The 18,640-nt window shown below is 35.6% G+C and overlaps 1 protein-coding gene across 8 annotated transcripts in view; it reads right to left on the reverse strand.

Moving 5' to 3' along the window:
* Positions 1-18,640, reverse strand: part of RELCH (RAB11 binding and LisH domain, coiled-coil and HEAT repeat containing) — a 105,804-nt gene that overhangs the window by 82,172 nt on the left and 4,992 nt on the right. For all 8 annotated transcript variants that reach the window (XR_009346104.1, XM_059140566.1, XM_059140567.1 and 5 more), the window contains exon 2: positions 2,966-3,055. Coding sequence is in view for 7 of the 8 variants with exons in the window: in XM_059140566.1 (XP_058996549.1) it covers positions 2,966-3,055 (90 nt within the window). In the remaining variant the exon portion in view is untranslated. The remainder of the gene's footprint in view (positions 1-2,965; positions 3,056-18,640) is intronic.

The following is an 18,640-nucleotide window of genomic DNA, read 5'->3' on the forward strand; positions in this document are numbered from 1 at the left end:
CAGCCCCTGAGTAAAAGGTTGGAGCAGACCCTACATTTACATGGTGGGACAATGGACTCAGTCAATACCTGTGTTATCTATAATCTCCCTCTGCCCAAGACAGGTAAAGAAAGAATTTTTTTTTTTAAATTTTTAAAGATTTTATTTATTTGTCATAGAGAGAGAGAGAGAGAGGGAGAGAGAGTGAGCACAGGCAGACAGAATAGCAGGCAGAGGCAGAGGGAGAAGCAGGCTCCCTGCCGAGCAAGGAGCCGATGTGGGACTCGATCCCAGGATGCTGGGATCATGACCTGAGCCGAAGGCAGCTGCTTAACCAACTGAGCCACCCAGGCGTCCCTAAAGAAAGATTTAATAAAGAAATTTCTAGAGGGTGGTTGGGTTATGGACATTGGAGAGGGAATGTGATATGGTGAGTACTATGAAGTGTGTAAGCCTGACGATTTACAGACCTGTACCCCTTGGGCAAATAATACATTATATGGTAATAAAAATAATAATAATTAAAAAAAAGAAATTTCAGTTCTTTCCTAGTGAGGCTTACATGTGATCCAATCACAGATGACAGGATCTTTTCTGGATTACTGGTTCTTTAGATAAGCTTTTAAGTTACTACCAATGGTTAGTAAAGAGCCACAAATCTTTTTAGAAAGTTTCACTCACATATCACACATTTGATTCAATTACAGCTTATCATAAAGAATGCTACAAGTCTGAAAGTAATTCTCTTAGAGTAACATATGTTTTCCTTCCCTTTTCCAATTAAGACAAAAAGTTTATTTATATATAGCACTGTATAATGATCAAAAATTACTTTAGCTCCCCAAACCTAGAGACCGAGTATAAGCTTTAGATTACAAATACAAGGTTAAAACCACCGTGTATTTATAACATTTCATTCTTAGTTATGCTTGGTTATAACATTTTGCTTTTACATCAATAATGTTTCCCCTAATTAGAAACACTAAAACACCTAAATAACAAGAATAATGAACCTCTTAAATCTGACTAAATCTTAAAATTTAGGTTTTCAAATGGAAATTAAAGGAAAAAATAATTATGTGATCTATTTTTGGGTAGAACTTACTTGCTAATTATATAACCATTTGAACAGTAATACAAATAATACAAAACCAGATATATTTGGTTAGTCTAAGAAATCACCATGTATTTAATATATAACATATAACATAAAATATCTTATATCTAACATATACGACATAATTATATAACATAATGTGACTTAACAAAGGATAAAATAAGTAGGATAATTTAGCCCTAAAGTCATACAAATGATTTCCATTTGATTTGTTAATTTTTAGATAAAACTGATGTGATTTACTGTTTTGATATAAATCAATAAATAATGCTACTGACTAAATCATGATTTAATATTGGGAGCCACATTAAACTCTTCCAATGATTTCCCATTCAACTGATACCACTACTATTTACACTATTGAATCCTCTCTTCTGCTGAAACAGTTACATTATTTTTTTCCTAACTAATAAAATACCATCTGAGTTTTATTATATGTGCTGTCAAAGCAAGCACCCAACTGAGATTTAAAATTATTCTAATATTTCTATTCTTGGGTAATGAGTGAAAGTCATATATTGAAATGTCATTTTTAACCAGGGTAAACCTCATCCTTCCTGCTATGACATACTATATGGCATAATCAGTTGCGGACTCTGTTGCTGGGCTATATGAATTTGAATCTGAATTTTAACCTTGACACTAAAGCCTTAAATAATCCTTCTGAGTGTTTCAGTCTCCTGGGGTGGAGAGGATGATGACAACTCTCTAAGTCAATGAGTTAATACACATTTAGAATGGTGATGAGAATAGAGCAAGTGCTACACAAAAATTAGTACTCACTTTTATTCATAATGACCATGACAGGAAAACGTTTGGTAGACTGTAACAAACTTGTTCCAGTAAATGGAAGAAAAATTCATGGTCAAGAAAGGAATCCACATTATGGGTACTTCCTGATAATCATACTGCCCCCATGGGTCCCATCAGTCCCATGTGGCATCCCTCCTCCTCCAGGAGTGCCACCATTCTGGTGGAGATCAAACTACCTAACTGATGTCTGTCTGTTTTCCCCATCTAAGAGCCAATATCCTATGAAAACTACAATTCCTGCAAAGCACTCAAGAATGTCATTAATGACAGAGAGCCAGAGCTTTGAAGCACCTGACAGGTACCAAACATTTGACACTATAGGAGCCAGGGCTGCTACCCTGATAATTTCCAGGGTGTACCCCGACCAGAATCTATGTGGCTTCATTAGATGTAGGCAGTGCAAGTGGGAAGGTAGAAAGGCGAGGAGAGAAGGAGACTGGTATGAGTAACCAAGCATTTAGAAAGAATGTCGGTCTTCTTATTGGAATAAACGAGGTCCTGGAGGCCCCTGTTATACCAAGTATTAACCCTTTATTTTTGGCTTACAGGAAAGTTAAGGGAAATTTTTAGAGAGATGCTGTAATGGCTAGGGAGCACCCAGACATATCAAGACAAAGCTTTATTCACCAGCCAACACAGAAATATTTCAACCCATTTTTACAATCAGTAGAGTTGTGTTGATATACAACACCTAAATATCAGCCCTAGTTTGGAAGATCAAAGGAGCGAGGAAGACAAGGTCCAACTAACTTTGTACTGAACTCTAGCTAATTTAAACCTGCTTTACACCAGTTAGAGAACTACATGGTTGTAAACTGTTGGTCACAAGCAGAATTCAGCAAATTTTAGGTATGCATAACCAGAAACTCACAGCACAACTATAAGAAGTTGAGGGTTCAGATGTTCCCTGTAGCCAATAAATTAGTAACATAATTTTGTGTAACAACTACATAATTATATTCACATACCAAATCGTAGAAGGAAGAAATTCCTCAAATCACTTTATTATTTCTTGAATGTCAAAGAATCCAAATCTGTCTTTACAATGTTACTCACCTGCCACTCTCTCATCTGTTTCCCTGTTACCATCATCTGAGTATCTTGCAAAGTCTAAAGAATCAAGAGTACTGATGCTTCCAGCTCGATCTGTAATAATGAGAAAAATAAGAAAAACTTACTTTTAATTGTCAAGATAAAACACTGGAAATAATTTACCTATAATTATTTTCAGCTTATAAAACTATGATTCTAAATTCTACTAAAACAATAAACTAAGATAGAAATGCTCAAATTAACTAAGCTACTTTAAAACAACTCAAGTTTCTCTGCCTAAATCTCTGGCTAATTCCTGGATCACAGACCTAACTATAATAGTGAACACTATAAAACTTTCAGTAGGAAATGTGGAGGGAAATCTTTGTGGCCTTGTCTTCGGCAATGATTTCCTCAGATATAATACAACAGCATAAGCAATGTGATAGGCAGAAAAATTCTAATTCTAATTCTAATCCCTTATTATCTGTGACTATGTTATCTTACATAGATGGAATTAAGATTGCTAATCAGCTGATCTTTTTTTTTTTTAAAGATTTTATTTATTTATTTGACAGACAGAGATCACAAGTAGGCAGAGAGGCAGACAGAGAGAGAGGAAGGGAAACAGGCTCCCTGCTGAGCAGAGAGCCCGATGCGGGACTCGATCCCAGGACCCTGAGATCATGACCTGAGCCGAAGGCAGCAGCTTAACCCACTGAGCCACCCAGGCGCCCTAATCAGCTGATCTTAAAATAAAGAAATTATCTTGGATTGTTCAGGTTGGGCCAAGGTAATAGCAAAGGTCTTTGAAAGGAAAAGGGCCATAAGCCAAGGAATATAGGCAGCCTCTAGAAGCTATTTTAAAGATTTTATTTATTTATTTGACAGAGATCACAAGTAGGCAGAGAGGCAGGCAGAGAGCCCCTGATGCAGGGCTAGATCCCAGGACCCTGGGATCATGACCTGAGCTGAAGGTGGAGGCTTTAACCCATTGAACCACCCAAGCACCCCTAGAAGCTATTTTAAAGGCTTCCCCTAGAACATCCTGAAAAAACACAGGCCTGCCAACACTTTAACTTCAGCCCATTTAGGCTATCACAAAACCCATTTTGGATTTCTGAACTACAGAACTGTGAGATAATAAATAATAAAAATAGTAAGTCTGTGTTGTTCTAAAATACCACATTTGTTTTCTTTTTTTTTTTTTAGCAGCCATAGGAAACTAATACAAGTGATAAACAAATGAACTGATAAACTGGATTTCATCAAAATGAAAAACATTTCTGCTTTAATGGATAAAGAAGAAGTGATATATATCTATATATGTCATATAGATATATGTATATCATATGTAATCATATAAATATATATATACGTACATATGACGGAATATTATTCAACAATAAAGAATGAAAATTTGCCATTTGCAACAACATGGATAGATCTAGAGACTATAATGTTAAATGAAATGTCAGTCAGAGAAAGACAAATACCATATGATTTCACTCATATGTGAAACAAATGAACAAAGGAAAAAAAAGAGGGAGACAAACCAAAAAACTCTTTCATTACAGACACCAGACAGTTACCAGAGGGGAGGTAGGTGGTGGGATAAATGAAGTAGATGAAAGGGATTAAGTGTATACTTATCTTGTTGAGCAGTGAGTAATATATGGAAGTAATGAATCACTATATTGTACACCTGACACTAACAGAACACTTCATGTTAACTATACTGGAATTAAAAAAAAACAACAACACCATTTAGAAAGTGAAAACAACCCATAAAATGTGAGGAAATACTTGCAAATTAAGCACCTGAGACAGGACTTAAATTTACAAATATAAAGCACTCTTCTAACTTAATAAAAAAAGAGCACAACTTCAAAATGGGCAGAAGATTTAAACAGCCATTTTTCCCAAGACGATACATAAATGGCTAATGAGTACAATGATGGATACTCAACATCATTAGTCATAGGGGAAACGAAAACCAAACCACAATGAGTTACCACTTTAAACCCACTAGATGGCTATAATCAAAAAGACAGATATAACAACTGTTTCAGAGGATGTGGAAAAAGCAGAACCTATATATTTTCCTGGCTGGAATGTAAAATGGCTCAAGTCCTTAAGAAAAGTTTGGCAGTTTCTCACAAGTTAAACATAGAATTCCAATATAGTATATACCCTTGGTATATACCCAAGAGACTGGAAACCTATATTCATACAAAAACTTGTTCATGGATGTTCATTCACAACATTATTCACAATGGCAATAAAACACAAAGGAATCAAATGTCCATCAACTAATGAATGAAAAAATAAAATGTGGTATAACCACAGAATGGAGTATTAGTCACACATGCAACCACATATAGAAATCCTGAAAACATCCTAAGTGAAAGAAGTCAGACCCATAAGGTCATATATTGTATGATTTCACTCATATAAAAATTCTAGAATAGGCAAACCCATAAAACACAAAATAGATTAGTGGTTTGCCAGGTGCTGTTGACAAAGAGTGAGCAAATGACTACTAATGGGTACAGGATTTCTTTCAGGGTGATGAAAATGTCCTGGAATACAGAATGATAATGATTGCACAATTTTGTAAATATACACTAAAACTACTTAACTATATACTTTAAAATGGTGAATTTGGGGTATTATACCTATTTTTATGAATTACATCTACTTTCAAGTGTTGGCCAAGATGCACAGAAATTGGAACCTTTGTATATTGCTGGTGGGAATGTAAAATGGTACAGCTACTTTGGAAAACAATTGGAAATTCTTTAGAAGGCTAAACATTTGAGTTATCATATGACCCAAGCAATTCCTCTTCCATCCAAAACAAATGAAAACATATGTTCACACAAAATCTTGTACATGATCATTTATAGCAGCATTATACACAATGGCAAAAGAGAAGAAACAACAAAATGCCTGTTAATGGATGAACGAAGAAATAAAACGTAGTACATACGTCCATACAATTGAATATTATTTCCCAATATAAAGGACTGAAATACTGATACATGTTAAAACATGATGAAGCTTGAATATATGCTAAGTTAAAGAAGTCAGTCACAAAAGAGCCACATATTATATGTAAGAAATGTACAAAATAGGCAAATCTATGGCAACAGTAGATTAAATAATTTCCTATGGCTGGAGGGTGAGGGCGAATAGAATGTGTGATAATGGATGAGAAATTTCTTTTTGGGTCAATGGAGATGATCTAAAATTAGATTAGGTGATAGTTGCACAATTTGATAAATATACTAAAAACAGTTGAACGATACACTCTAAATGGGTGAATTTTAAGATACTTAAATTCTAAGTAAAATTAATACTTTAAAAAAGGTGCAACAGCTTTGCAGTGCAATGAGAAAAAATGTAATTCAAATTCTGTATTCAACAAAAATATCCTTCCAAAATGAAGGCAAGATAAACTTAAGCAGTTCCCTAAATAATTTTCACAGAGGTCCTTATGCCTTAAGATGTTCCTAAGAAGAATTTTAAGAAAAGAAAGAAAAAAAACACAGTTGTGTGGGTGTGTGATAGCTCAGGTTTTATAGTGCCCATCAATATAACAAAGATCCATAGAAGTCCTGAGTTAAAGCAAAATAAGGTAACTTTTCCCAAAATCATTTGTCCACCACATTCCTTTTTTGAGTAATATCTATTTATTATCACAAGGAAATAATGTTACTCAGAACACATTGTGAAAAATGTTAAACTGCTTTCCCTATTTTTTGTAATTAAAATTTTTCATTTGTTAAGGGAAATAATGCATTAGAACAGGAGCTGGCCAGCTAAAGCCCGAGTCCAATGTGGCCTGAGTCCTGTTTTTATATGATCCCCAAGCCAAGGGTGGCGTTCATGTTTTTAAAGGGTTTTTATCACTTCATCATTTACTAAACATTTATGGAGCATCTAATCTGTACCAGGTACTGTTGTAGATTTGGGGTACACAGCAGTGAAAAAACTGATAAAGAAACAGTATGCCAAAAGATACCCTGCAGAAAAGCAAAACAGTAGAGAAGGGAAAACTAGTCTATAGAAAAACATCTCAACTATATTAAATTTAAACATGCAGAACTGGTTACAGTTGAACACTCAGCTTTCCAAGGAAGGTGGTTCCTCAGTAAAAACTGACTAAGCTTTCTACTCTTTCTGAGATAGTACACAACTGCCTAGCATTCTTACTCAGAAGACATTGTAGAATTTTGCAAGTGTTGGTGTCATTATTATAAAAAATATTGCTGTTTTACTATATAGGAAACAAAAGAAATAGAAACTCAAGTATTCAACTTAGGGCAAGACTTACTGAACTGCACTTAATACTTGAAAAATACTTCATATCCCATTACAATTTGTCAGCCACCCTCTTAAGTGCAGGGCATTCAGTGTCAGCAAGACTGGTAAGGTCCCTGTTCTTAGAAAACATTCTACAGTGGGGAAGAGAACAGTACGTAAGTTAAAAAAAGAAAATTAATTAATTCAGATGATCAAAATGGCATAAAGAAAATAAAACGAGACAAAGCCAGGGGTGCCTGGGTGGCTCAGTCACTTAAGCATCTGCCTTTAGCTCAGGTCATGATCTCAGGGTCCTGGGATTGAGAGCCCCCGTCAGGCTCCCTGCTCTGCGTGGGGTCTGATTCTCCCTCTGTCCTTCCCCCTGCTTGTGCTTTCTCTGTCTCTCTCTCTCAAATAAATAAATAAATCTTAAAAAAAAAAAAAAAAGGACAAGGCCTGAGTAGTAGGTAGGTTGGGGTACAGTACTGTGTACTCAGACAAAGCCCTTTTCTAAAGAGATGAGAATGGGTGAGAGTTTCAGGCAGACCCTGGGCAGTAACAACAGAGGCTAGTGTAAATAATCGGAAAACCACTGTGAACAGTTTGAATTCTATTTCAAGTACAAAGGGAAACAACAAAGCACACAATTTTTAATCACTTAACCAATTTTTAATCAAAATCATTTTGGCCTATACATGCTTATATATGCTATAAGGAAAGTGGTCGGTGGAGAAACCAATTAAGTTAGACAGTATTATGCTAAGTGAAATACATCAGTCTGAGAAAGACAAATACCCTATGATTTCACTCAGATGTGGAATTTAAAAAACAAAACAAAGGAGCAAAAGCAGAAAAAAAAAAAAAAGTGAGGGAGAGACAAAGCCAAGTACAGACTTCCGGCTCTAGAGAACAAACTGACGGTTACTAGATGGGAGGTAGGAGAGGGGGTTAAACAGGGGATGGGGATTAAAGAGGGTACTGGTCCTGAGGAGCACCAGGAGTTGTCTGGAAGTGATGAATCACTCTACTGTACACCTGAAACTAATATTACACTGTATGTTAACTGGAATGTAAGTAAAAACTTAAATTATAAAAGAGGTCACGTGGGTAAGAGACAGTAAGATTTAAACTAGAATAGCGGCAGTCGAAGTGTGAGTGGAAGTCAGATTCAGGTCATGCTTTTAATGTAGAACTACATGTCCAGTTAATACAGTGGATGTGGGTTTAGTAAAAGAGAGAAAACAAAATTATTCCTGAAGACTTCATTTACTGAATTTGTAACGATACAAAAGGTGAATAGAGTTTCACAGGTTCTGTGTTTTAAGTGCACTGTGGTGATAGGGAGAATCCTTAGCTTACACCAGATTTTTAAGGGTCCCTAAACAGAAAGCTCAATGTTAATATTCTCACTTGGGCAAAGAAATTAAAGCGGATACTTATTATGGATGACCTAACTAGCTAATGCAAAAAAAAAAAAAAAAAAAAAGACAAATTAGAGGCTAGGTCAAGGGTTTTTGTTATTAAAATATTACTTTATAAAGTACTTAACTATATATTGATCTAAGGAAATAGATGATCTCTGTTCAGAAAGCAGAATCAAGACAAATGAATGCAAATTACAGAAACACAGATTTGGACCTCATGTAGGGCTCCCTGTCTTCCTTTTTTTTTTTTTTGGTAAATTTATTTATTTATTTAAGTCATCTCTATACCTAACATGGGACTCGAACTCATGACCCTGAGATTAAGAGTCGCATGCTCTTTCAACTGAGCCAGCTAGGTGCCCCCCACCATCTTTAAAACAATTAGTACATGTCAATAACTGAAATGACTGACTTCAAATAAAACCATGTCATTATCAATCTACCTTATCTTTAAATTCCTGTTAAGGTAAACTAAGTGAAATTCTATATATAATGCTTTTCTTAGAACACTTGAGTTTTGGGGCATCTGGGCGGCTCAGTGGGTTGAGCATCTGCCTTTGTTCGGCTCAATTCACGATCCCAGGGTCCTGAAATTGAGCCCTGCTCCCTGAAATTGCAGGGAGCCTGCTTCTCCCTCTCCTCCTGCTTGTGTTCTCTCTCTCAATTAAAAAAAAAAGAACATTGTGTTTCTATTCAGGGAAGCATTTAATTTTCTTGTGATTTAATTGTATCTGATAAATAATAATTTGCTATTACGTTTTAAGACAGCATAAGCAAAAATGGCAAAAAACAAGTTAATACAGTATGCCTCATTATAGCATAATCTCTTTTAAGCACAAGCCAAGAAATATCAAAAACAATAGGAACCACCAAAGTATCAAAGTTCATATTAAAGGGGCTGGCTCAGTTGGTAGATTATGCAAACTTTTGATCTCGGGTTCTTGAGTTTGACCCCACACTGGGCGGAGAGATTACTTAAAAAAGAAAGTTCACATTAAAAATAGGCTGAACTCAGGAACATTACTCAGCAATTTTTAAAAAACCAACACTATGATATATACAACATGAATGAATCTCAATGCTGAATTAAAGAAGCCTTACACAAAAGTACATACTGTATAAGTTCACTTAAGTGGTGTTTTAGACCACACAATAGTATTTTATAGCAGGAAAAAAATCACAATACTGGTTCCTGGAGTGCAGGGCTAACAGGGAAAGAGCATGATGGAACTTTTGGGAGAGATATGTATTAATAGGAGTTTGGGTTATCACAGGTGCATTCTTTTGTCGAAACTCATCAAATGGGACACTTAAAACTTACATATCTTATTGTCTTTAAATTTTACCTGAAAAAAAAAAAGATTCTAAATATTGAGCTCTTAGTAATGACATGCATACTAAAGATTTTAAAAGGTATCTGCAGCTTAGTTTGAAATGCATAAAGATAGGATGGATTTTTAGATGAATAGAGGGTTGGACAAATATCTAGATATGAGCCAAAGCAAGTAGAGTAGAAGGTGAACTGTGTAATCTTGTGGTGGGTATATGGTATTAAAATTCTCTCAACTTTTCTTTAAGTTTGAAATTTTCAAAATGTGGGAAAAAATAAAACTTGTTAAGTTAAACATTGATAGGATCCACTGACTCCTAGATTTTAATAATTAAAGCTGTAATACTGGAAGTAACTACTATTTTCGTCTTAAATGACACACACAAAAATGTTTAAATGTTTTCCCTCTACTGTTTGAAATTGAGGCTTATGTGGTGAGAATTTGCCAGATCATTAAGGTTATTGATACATATTGCTTAAAAGGCTTCCCAAAATAAGTACATATAACAATCTAAGTTCCAGTTTATAACAGTCTAAGTTCCAGCAGTTTATAATGCCAATACTTAGTATTATTTTTAATCTCACCAATTTTAACACACTGTCAAACTGTATCTTGCTTACTTATGCATCTCTGATTGCTGGTGAACTTGAACACTCTTTGAAAAATAAGTGTGTGAATTTTAAATTCATATTCTTTGACCTTATAGCTAACATCTAGATTTTCCTGATATATTAGTTTATCTGGCCATTACTGACGTAACCAGAAACTCAACTTGCAAGAACTACATCCTCTATTCTTAGTCGCATGTCTTAGCTCCTCATTCTGATGTCTCCAACGTGTGTATTAAAACATGTACAACCAACAGGATCAACTTTTATCAACCAATATTCTGATACTGTGACATCAGTCCTCACTGTCTTACTTCTGATTTCATGAATATTAAGGATGATGTTGATTGTTGATTTCAGATAAATATTTTTTATTATGTTAAGTATTCATCTACTGTTAGTTTTCCAGTTTTTTTCTTTCTCCTCCTATTCATGTTTAATTATACATATAGGTCTAGATTAGGGCTGTTTAACCATCATACATTATTCCTCCATTATACTGTTATTATTTCTCTGAAAGTTTCAAAGTTATCTAACAATGGGAGAGTCCTTGGGGAAAACAAACACCTAGTTTAATTTTCAATTTGGTATTACTATGGCCATTGAAAAATATTTTGGTCCAAGCCAACAGCTTCATATTTTCCAAATAAGAACATATGACACCTTTCTAAATAATAACTATGATGTCACAAAAGTAAAAATTTCCTAATTCATTAAAATTTATTCTACCATGTCAAAAAAAGAAAAAAACTACTAATAAAGACAGTAAATTCAATTCTGACTGAACTAAACTATAATAGATTTTGTAAATACAATGTACTTTGGATTTTCAGACTAGTAACAGGTAATTAATCCTATAGTCCTAAGAGAAATATGCTTCTGTAGATCCAGCCACAATTCTTTACAGGTTAAGTACCTTTCTAAGTACTCTAAAAGAGAGAGCTTGAAAACTACTCCTTTTATTTAGAAAGAAGGTACCATATTCTAATATAAAGTATACCACAAAGCATTTCTTCAAATTCTAGGATTGTGTAACTTCTTTTTTTTTTTTTTTAAAGATTTTATTTTATTTATTTGTCATAGAGAGAGAAGCGAGAGGAAGCACAGGCAGACAGAGTGGCAGGCAGAGGCAGAGGGAGAAGCAGGCTCCCTGCCAAGCAAGGAGCCCGATGTGGGACTCGATCCCAGGACGCTGGGATCGTGACCTGAGCCAAAGGCAGCCGCTTAACCAACTGAGCCACCCAGGCGTCCCAGATTGTGTAACTTCTTAATAATTCATTTTATAACTTAAGAAACTGAATGGCCTGTAAGTTTCATCATAGCAGGCAAACTGGTAAAACCTGTATGTAGGTTTTAACTTAGGTCCGAGAACTAAATCATTATACACAGTGTGACTTTAAAGCATGCATATTAATTTTATAAATCACATACAAAAGTCTCACTTATATTTATATTAAATATTTTAGCACTGATGCAGGATGTACTTTTACAATAGTTCAAAAAATTAGTTTCAGATCCTTGAAAAAGTATTTTTTTAAAAGATTTTATTTATTCATTTGACAGAGAGAGAGATCACAAGTAGGCAGAGAAGCAGGCACAGAGAGAGGTGGGGGAAGCAGGCCCCCTGCTGAGGAAAGAGCCCAGTATGGGGCTTGATCCCAAGACCCTGAAATCATGACCTGAGCTGAAGGCAGAGGCTTTAACCCACTGAGCCACCCAGGCGCCCTGAAAAAGTATTTTTTATGGAAATTATATAGTACTTTAAAATCTAAATGTAATTGAACAGCTGCTGATTGGTAAAGAGTACTGGTTAATTCAATTAAACATTTACTGATCAACTACTATGTACCAGGTTACTGACAGGAAGGTATAAGGTATTAAAGGATAATTTTAAAGGATGTGATACAAAAGTCCATGTAGGTGTGTTGTGTATGCTTATTATTTTTGTAAACACACAGAATAAGTTATTAATAGTAATTGACTCAGATGAGTAGAATTAAAATTTTCATTACATACTCTTCTTTGCATTTTGGCATTCTACCCTCAAAGACATGTAATACTTTTTATAATATGAGCATTTAATAAGTAAAAAGTAATGAAAGCACCCAATTCCTAATGAAAGGATAGGGAGTAAAGTATTACCAAACAATTAGCTTTTTATTTCAATTCTTTCAGTAAAGGTGATTTACTGAACCATGCCTAAATAAATCTATGTCATAATATATAACAAAGAAATGTATATTATAGAAATTCAATAAAATAAAGATAATATATTTCCCTTAAAAGTAATTATCTTTAAACCTGAGACCATGTAAAAACATTTTAATATACTATCTGCTTAAATTAATTATGGACCTTAGAGATTTGTCAAAGGTAAGACTTAAAATTTCTGATGCTCAATTCTCCTCCAGTGCTGGGGTTCACTTCACTGACTCCCATGTTGAAAATATTTGAGAGCAAGAAGGAATCACAGAGATAGTCCAATCCCCTCATTTTTACAGATAAGAATACAGAGTTATGTATTCATTCAGTATTTACTAACCCTTAGTGGGAAATATAAAATCCAGTAAGATTTGGTCCTTGCCTTAAATAAGCTTATAAACCACTGGAATTAAGTCATGTACACAGATAACAACGATACAATTAGACCATTGTATGTTAAAGGTTTAAATAAACGAATCTGAGAGTAAGCCAGGAGTAGAAATCCAGTCTCTCAGCTTGCAGTCTGCTGTTCTCTCCTCTTTGTCAGAAGATTCCACAATGAACTAGACTTCCAAAAGACTGAAAATTAGGAAGAGATTTAAATGCTGAAATTTTATAACAAACAATTTACTTAAGCTAAAATTTCTACAGCATGGGATGATTTTACCATAAGAACTGTTAGGCAAAGAGAAGGATTATTAAAAACCATTATCAATAATTGTATTTTTAACATGTCTAGAATACTTACTCTGTGCCAGACACTTTCTATGGATAACTTTATTTAACCTCATAACAACCCCTGCAAGAGGAGAGGAGTCACTGGCATCTGCTTTTTTTAAGATTATTTGAGAGAGAGAGCATGAACACATACATGTGGGCACGGGGGCAGCACAGGGCAGCAGGGGGGTTGTGTGGTTGGGAATCCTCAGGCAGACTCCCTGCTGAGCACAGAGCCCAACCCAGGGCTTGATCCCAGGACCCTGAGATCATGACTGGAGCAGAAATCAAGAGTCCTACACTCAAATGACTGAGCCCCCCCGGTGCCCTGCCATCTGCTTTCTACAGGAGAAGAAACAGAGTATGCAGAGTGCTGCAATTAGAAAGTAGCAGAGTAGAAATGCAAAGTTGAGCTCTCTGATTTGGAGGCCTGAGCTCTAAACCATTAAGTTTCTTCAATAATACCTAAGAGTATGTAGGTTCAGATCTCCTAGATTCCAAGTAAGTTAGGCTTGATACTGTGAATGGCTTCAGAAAGAGCAGACTTGACTCAGCTTTGCTCAGACAGAGTTGAGGGAATAGGCTATAGAGGAAAAGGCTAATTTTCACAAGGAATATTCTAAACTCATATATTTACAGGAAATGACTACCTACCTACAGATCATTTCTTTAACACAGCTTCAACATTTACTCAAAGCTTTTTTGCAGGCACAATGTTAGGCACTGTGCATTAGGGGAAAAAAAGGTCATTAGAAAGACATGTAAATTCACAAGTCTCTATATAATTAATTTCCATAAGTGGAACAGATTTTTAAAAATGCCACAAGTTAGAGGATTCAGAGCTCACTATGGGCTGGAGAAACTTCAGGGAGAGGAAGGAACATAAACTGGACCTTCCTTTAAGGATACATAAAATGTGGGGGGTGGGGAACAACAGGGAATAAGCATTCTCAGAGAAGGAAAAAGGTACGAAGTCACAAAAATATAAAGCATGTTTAAGGGACATTGAGTAAACAGTGTAAGTATACTAAAAGTTTTGTGTATGGACAACATGGCTGAAAAGGCAAGAAGAAACAACATTTTAGAAAGAACTTTATTATACATATCCATGATAAAATATTTTATAGTCACTTTTATCATACTATGCAAAAACTGGCAAGAAGTTAAAATTTCTAAACAGGTTTAAAAATTCTTTTTTTCTGTATGTAATATATGATTTTGCTAATAAGAGTTGGAAAAAGTTGCTTTAGACAGGAGGAAGCAATTTTAAAAGGTTTTAGCTGGAATGACATGAATAAATAGCTTTTAAAATCAAATAAGAACAAGAATGGAAGAAGAGATTAAAAGCACATGAACCAGTTAATAAGGTTAAAACTGAATGTCCAGATGTGAGCTAAATGCCTTAATTAAGGCAGCACACAAGCAAAGAACTGATAGAGGGTCAGAAATAACACAGAAAATATGATGACACTACTTTGAGTGAGCAATCTTATCTACCTACAACAGGACCAACTGGTTGCCAAAACAAATGAACATCATTTCTGATTGCTGGGAATTTTTGAAATACTGGGTGGGAAAATCCGGAAGAAAGCTACACCCATGATTGCCAACTGTGGGCTCCTCCTTGAGGCTTTAGTTAGTCATGCTCCATGACTACACCAGAAACTCAGATGTAACCATGCAGCAAAACTGCAAGGCGGAAAAAGAGAATACAAACAAATTCAGCCTTGTAAGATTATTTCATTCAGAAGAACAATTAGTGACTACATCTGGCTCTAATTTGAGGCTCAGCTGATCCTGGTCTATGGCCCAAATATCCTACAATCACATGTAAGACATGCATGTCCTGAGTCAGATTAAGTTAAGTGCTGTGTAACAAGGACATCTTGAATTAAGTGAAGCTTTAGGCAGAGCATTCACCTCTGTCTTAGTGTGGTGCTACAGTTTGTCACTTTGACGGTTCTTTAAATTGTTAGTTTTAGCCTACCTGACCTGCCTTCTGCATTAAGGAGAATGGCGGATTATACGCTAACATGACCTAAGAATTCTTGATGAGCTTTTTTTTTTTTTTTTTAAGATTTTATTTATTTATCAGAGAGAGAGGGAGAGAGAGCGAGCACAGGCAGACAGAATGGCAGGCAGAGGCAGAGGGAGAAGCAGGCTCCCTGCCGAGCAAGGAGCCAGATGTGGACTTGGTCCCAGGATGCTGGAATCATGACCTGAGCCAAAGGCAGCTGCTTAACCAAATGAGCCACCCAGGCGTCCCTTGATGAGCTATTTTAAAGGTGACATAAAACAGGAGCAGTGGTGGGGCACCTGGGTGGCTCAGTGGGTTAAGCCACTGCCTTCGGCTCAGGTCATGATCTCAGGGTCTTGGGATCGAGTCCCGCATCGGGCTCTCTGCTCAGCAGGGAGCCTGCTTCCCTTCCTCTCTCTCTGCCTGCCTCTCCATCTACTTGTGATTTCTCTCTGTCAAATAAATAAATAAAATCTTTAAAAAAAAAAACAAACAAACAAAAAACAGCAGCAGTGGTGTAACGGAAAGAATGCAGACTTTGAAGTTAGTGATCTGGGCTAGAATCTGAGTCCTGCCACTAAAGACATGATTTGTGGTAAAACAGAAAAGGGCATAAAAGAAAGGTAAGCCCATGTGCTTACCTCCCAATCAGCAATCCTCCTCTGTGGCATCAATCATTGTTTAGACTCTTCTGTATGTAACTTTTAAATTACACTAGGCATATGGAAATTTCTCCCTTTTTGTACATCAACGGAAACATACATACTGGCTGCATGCTAAATTATTCAATTTATAATATATCTTGGTGATCATTCCACATCAGCACATATAGACTATTCTGTTTTAATTAACTAATCCTTTACTGTTGCATATTTAGGTTGTTTTCCTTTTTTTTTTTAAGATTTATTCATTTATTTATTTAAAAGGGAGAGAAAGCATGCAAGTGAGCAGGGGAGGAGCAGAGGGAGAAGGAAACCAGCAGACTCCCTGCTGAGGAAGAAACCCAACATGGGGCTCGATCTCTGAGATCATAACTTGAGTCAAAATCAAGAGTGGAGGGGCACCTGGGTGGCCCAGTGGGTTAAAGCCTCTGCCTTCAGCGCAGGTCATGATCCCAGGGTCCTGGGATTGAGCCCTGCATCAGGCTCTCTGCTGGCATAGGGGTTCCTGGATGGCTCAGTAGGTTAAGTGTCAGGCTCTTGATTTTGGCTCACCTCATGATCTTAGGGTCATAAGACTGAGACCCCGTGGGGCTCCATGTTGGGTGTGGAGCCTGCTTGAGATTCTCTCTCTCCCTCTCCCTCTGCCCCATTCCTGATGCTTGTATATACCCATCTGCTCTCAAATGAATAAATAAATAAAAGTTTTCTTCATTAATCCTTATATTTGTAAGATATATAATTTGCAAGCAAAAAATGATTTTTTACAGTTAATTTTTGCAAATTTAATTAATACATGATATTCAATATAAGGTAACCAAAAAGGTAGACAAATTCCAGACAAAAAAGAAGAAATAACTTACCATTAAAAAAAATAAAACTAAAGCAAATTCCCAAAAATCAAAGGGAGCACTGTGTTCAAAATATGGGCAAACAGCAAAACACTATTTACTTAAATATTAATAAATATATTTCTAGTATAAATAATTTACAAACCATAATTTATCCTCAAATCTCATAGTACTTATAGATCAAAGCCAGTAAAAACAATAGGCTATTAACATATAAGACCTTTCTCAACTGATATTTGTGGTTTTTTTATTATAGATTTATGTATTTCATAAAGAGAGAGAGAGCTGAGGCAGGGAGGGGCAGAGGGAGGAGAAACTTCAGCAGACTCCACGCTCAGCAGGGAGTCCCATGCAGTGCTCCGTCTCAGGACCCTGAGATCAGAACACTGGGATCACGACCTGAGCAGAAATGACGAGTCCCACGCTTATTTGACTGTGCCACCCAGGCACCCCTCAAATGATATTTGTAATTTAAACATAAAATTACATTTTTAGACCAAGACAAATGTTTTTCATCATAAGATCATGGGTGAGAGAGGCACAGTTAAAAGCCATAAAAAAAAAAAATTAACTAAATTAACCAAACTTCCTTTTTAACCTAAAAATACCAAACAAAATGAAAATTACACAAATTGACAAGTTTTTTTTCAATGAAGTTTTTTAAAAAGCAAATAAGCATATATTCTGAAGATCACTAACTTTCCTTCTGACAAATAGTATAATTTCAATTTTTGACAGAAATAAGGTCTGTTTTCCTTGATTAATAGTCTTATCTTGGTTCCTCTCAGCAAAAATACCACAATGGTTTGAAACATCACACTTCATTTTTCCAAGTACCCATATGGAATCACTTTATTTAGCACAGAGCCAGATAATGGGAAACCATTCCCAGATGTTTTAAATATGGCAAAATATAAAATAAATATTATCTTTTCTTTACACTCACTTCTTTTTCCTTTTCCTCACACAAGACAAAGTGTCTAAATAGGGCCAAATAATAAAGTAACTATTCAAAATTTCACTTTCTCCAGAAGGGCAATTTCATTACCACAATCAACAGTAATTCTTCTATATCTGAATGCTTACACTACTATCTGTGTGACAGACGACTATTACACAGTTCTGTCATGTGTTGGTCTTGTCTCTTCTCCAAGAACATAAGCTCAAGGACCTGCACTAAACATCACTTGGATTCCTACAATCCTGATTACATAATTTAATATATTGATCAACATAAAGTACTGAATACCAACTACATTCAAGTCACTATGCTAGCCAGTGACAATATCTGATTAAATTTTTATCAGAATTAATAATAATGTTGAAAGTACTAGACAGATATAGGCAAGAAAAATGGCAAGTTATGCAACAGATAAATTTGGGAATGTACAGGATCCAGAAAATAGTAGAAAGTCTCATTCAGCTAAAAGCAGTGAACCCCAAAATATCAGAGATATTTTATTGACGTTTTCTTTCTCAGAAGCCAGAGGAAGCACTAAACTCAAATTCAATCCAATAAGGGCAGAACCACTTTGTAAAGTGGAAGAGATGGGAATGCTGGAAGATGGTAAATCTTGACACG

The sequence above is a fragment of the Mustela lutreola genome, chromosome 11 (genome assembly GCF_030435805.1).
Source record: "Mustela lutreola isolate mMusLut2 chromosome 11, mMusLut2.pri, whole genome shotgun sequence".
Classification (NCBI taxonomy): domain Eukaryota; kingdom Metazoa; phylum Chordata; class Mammalia; order Carnivora; family Mustelidae; genus Mustela; species Mustela lutreola.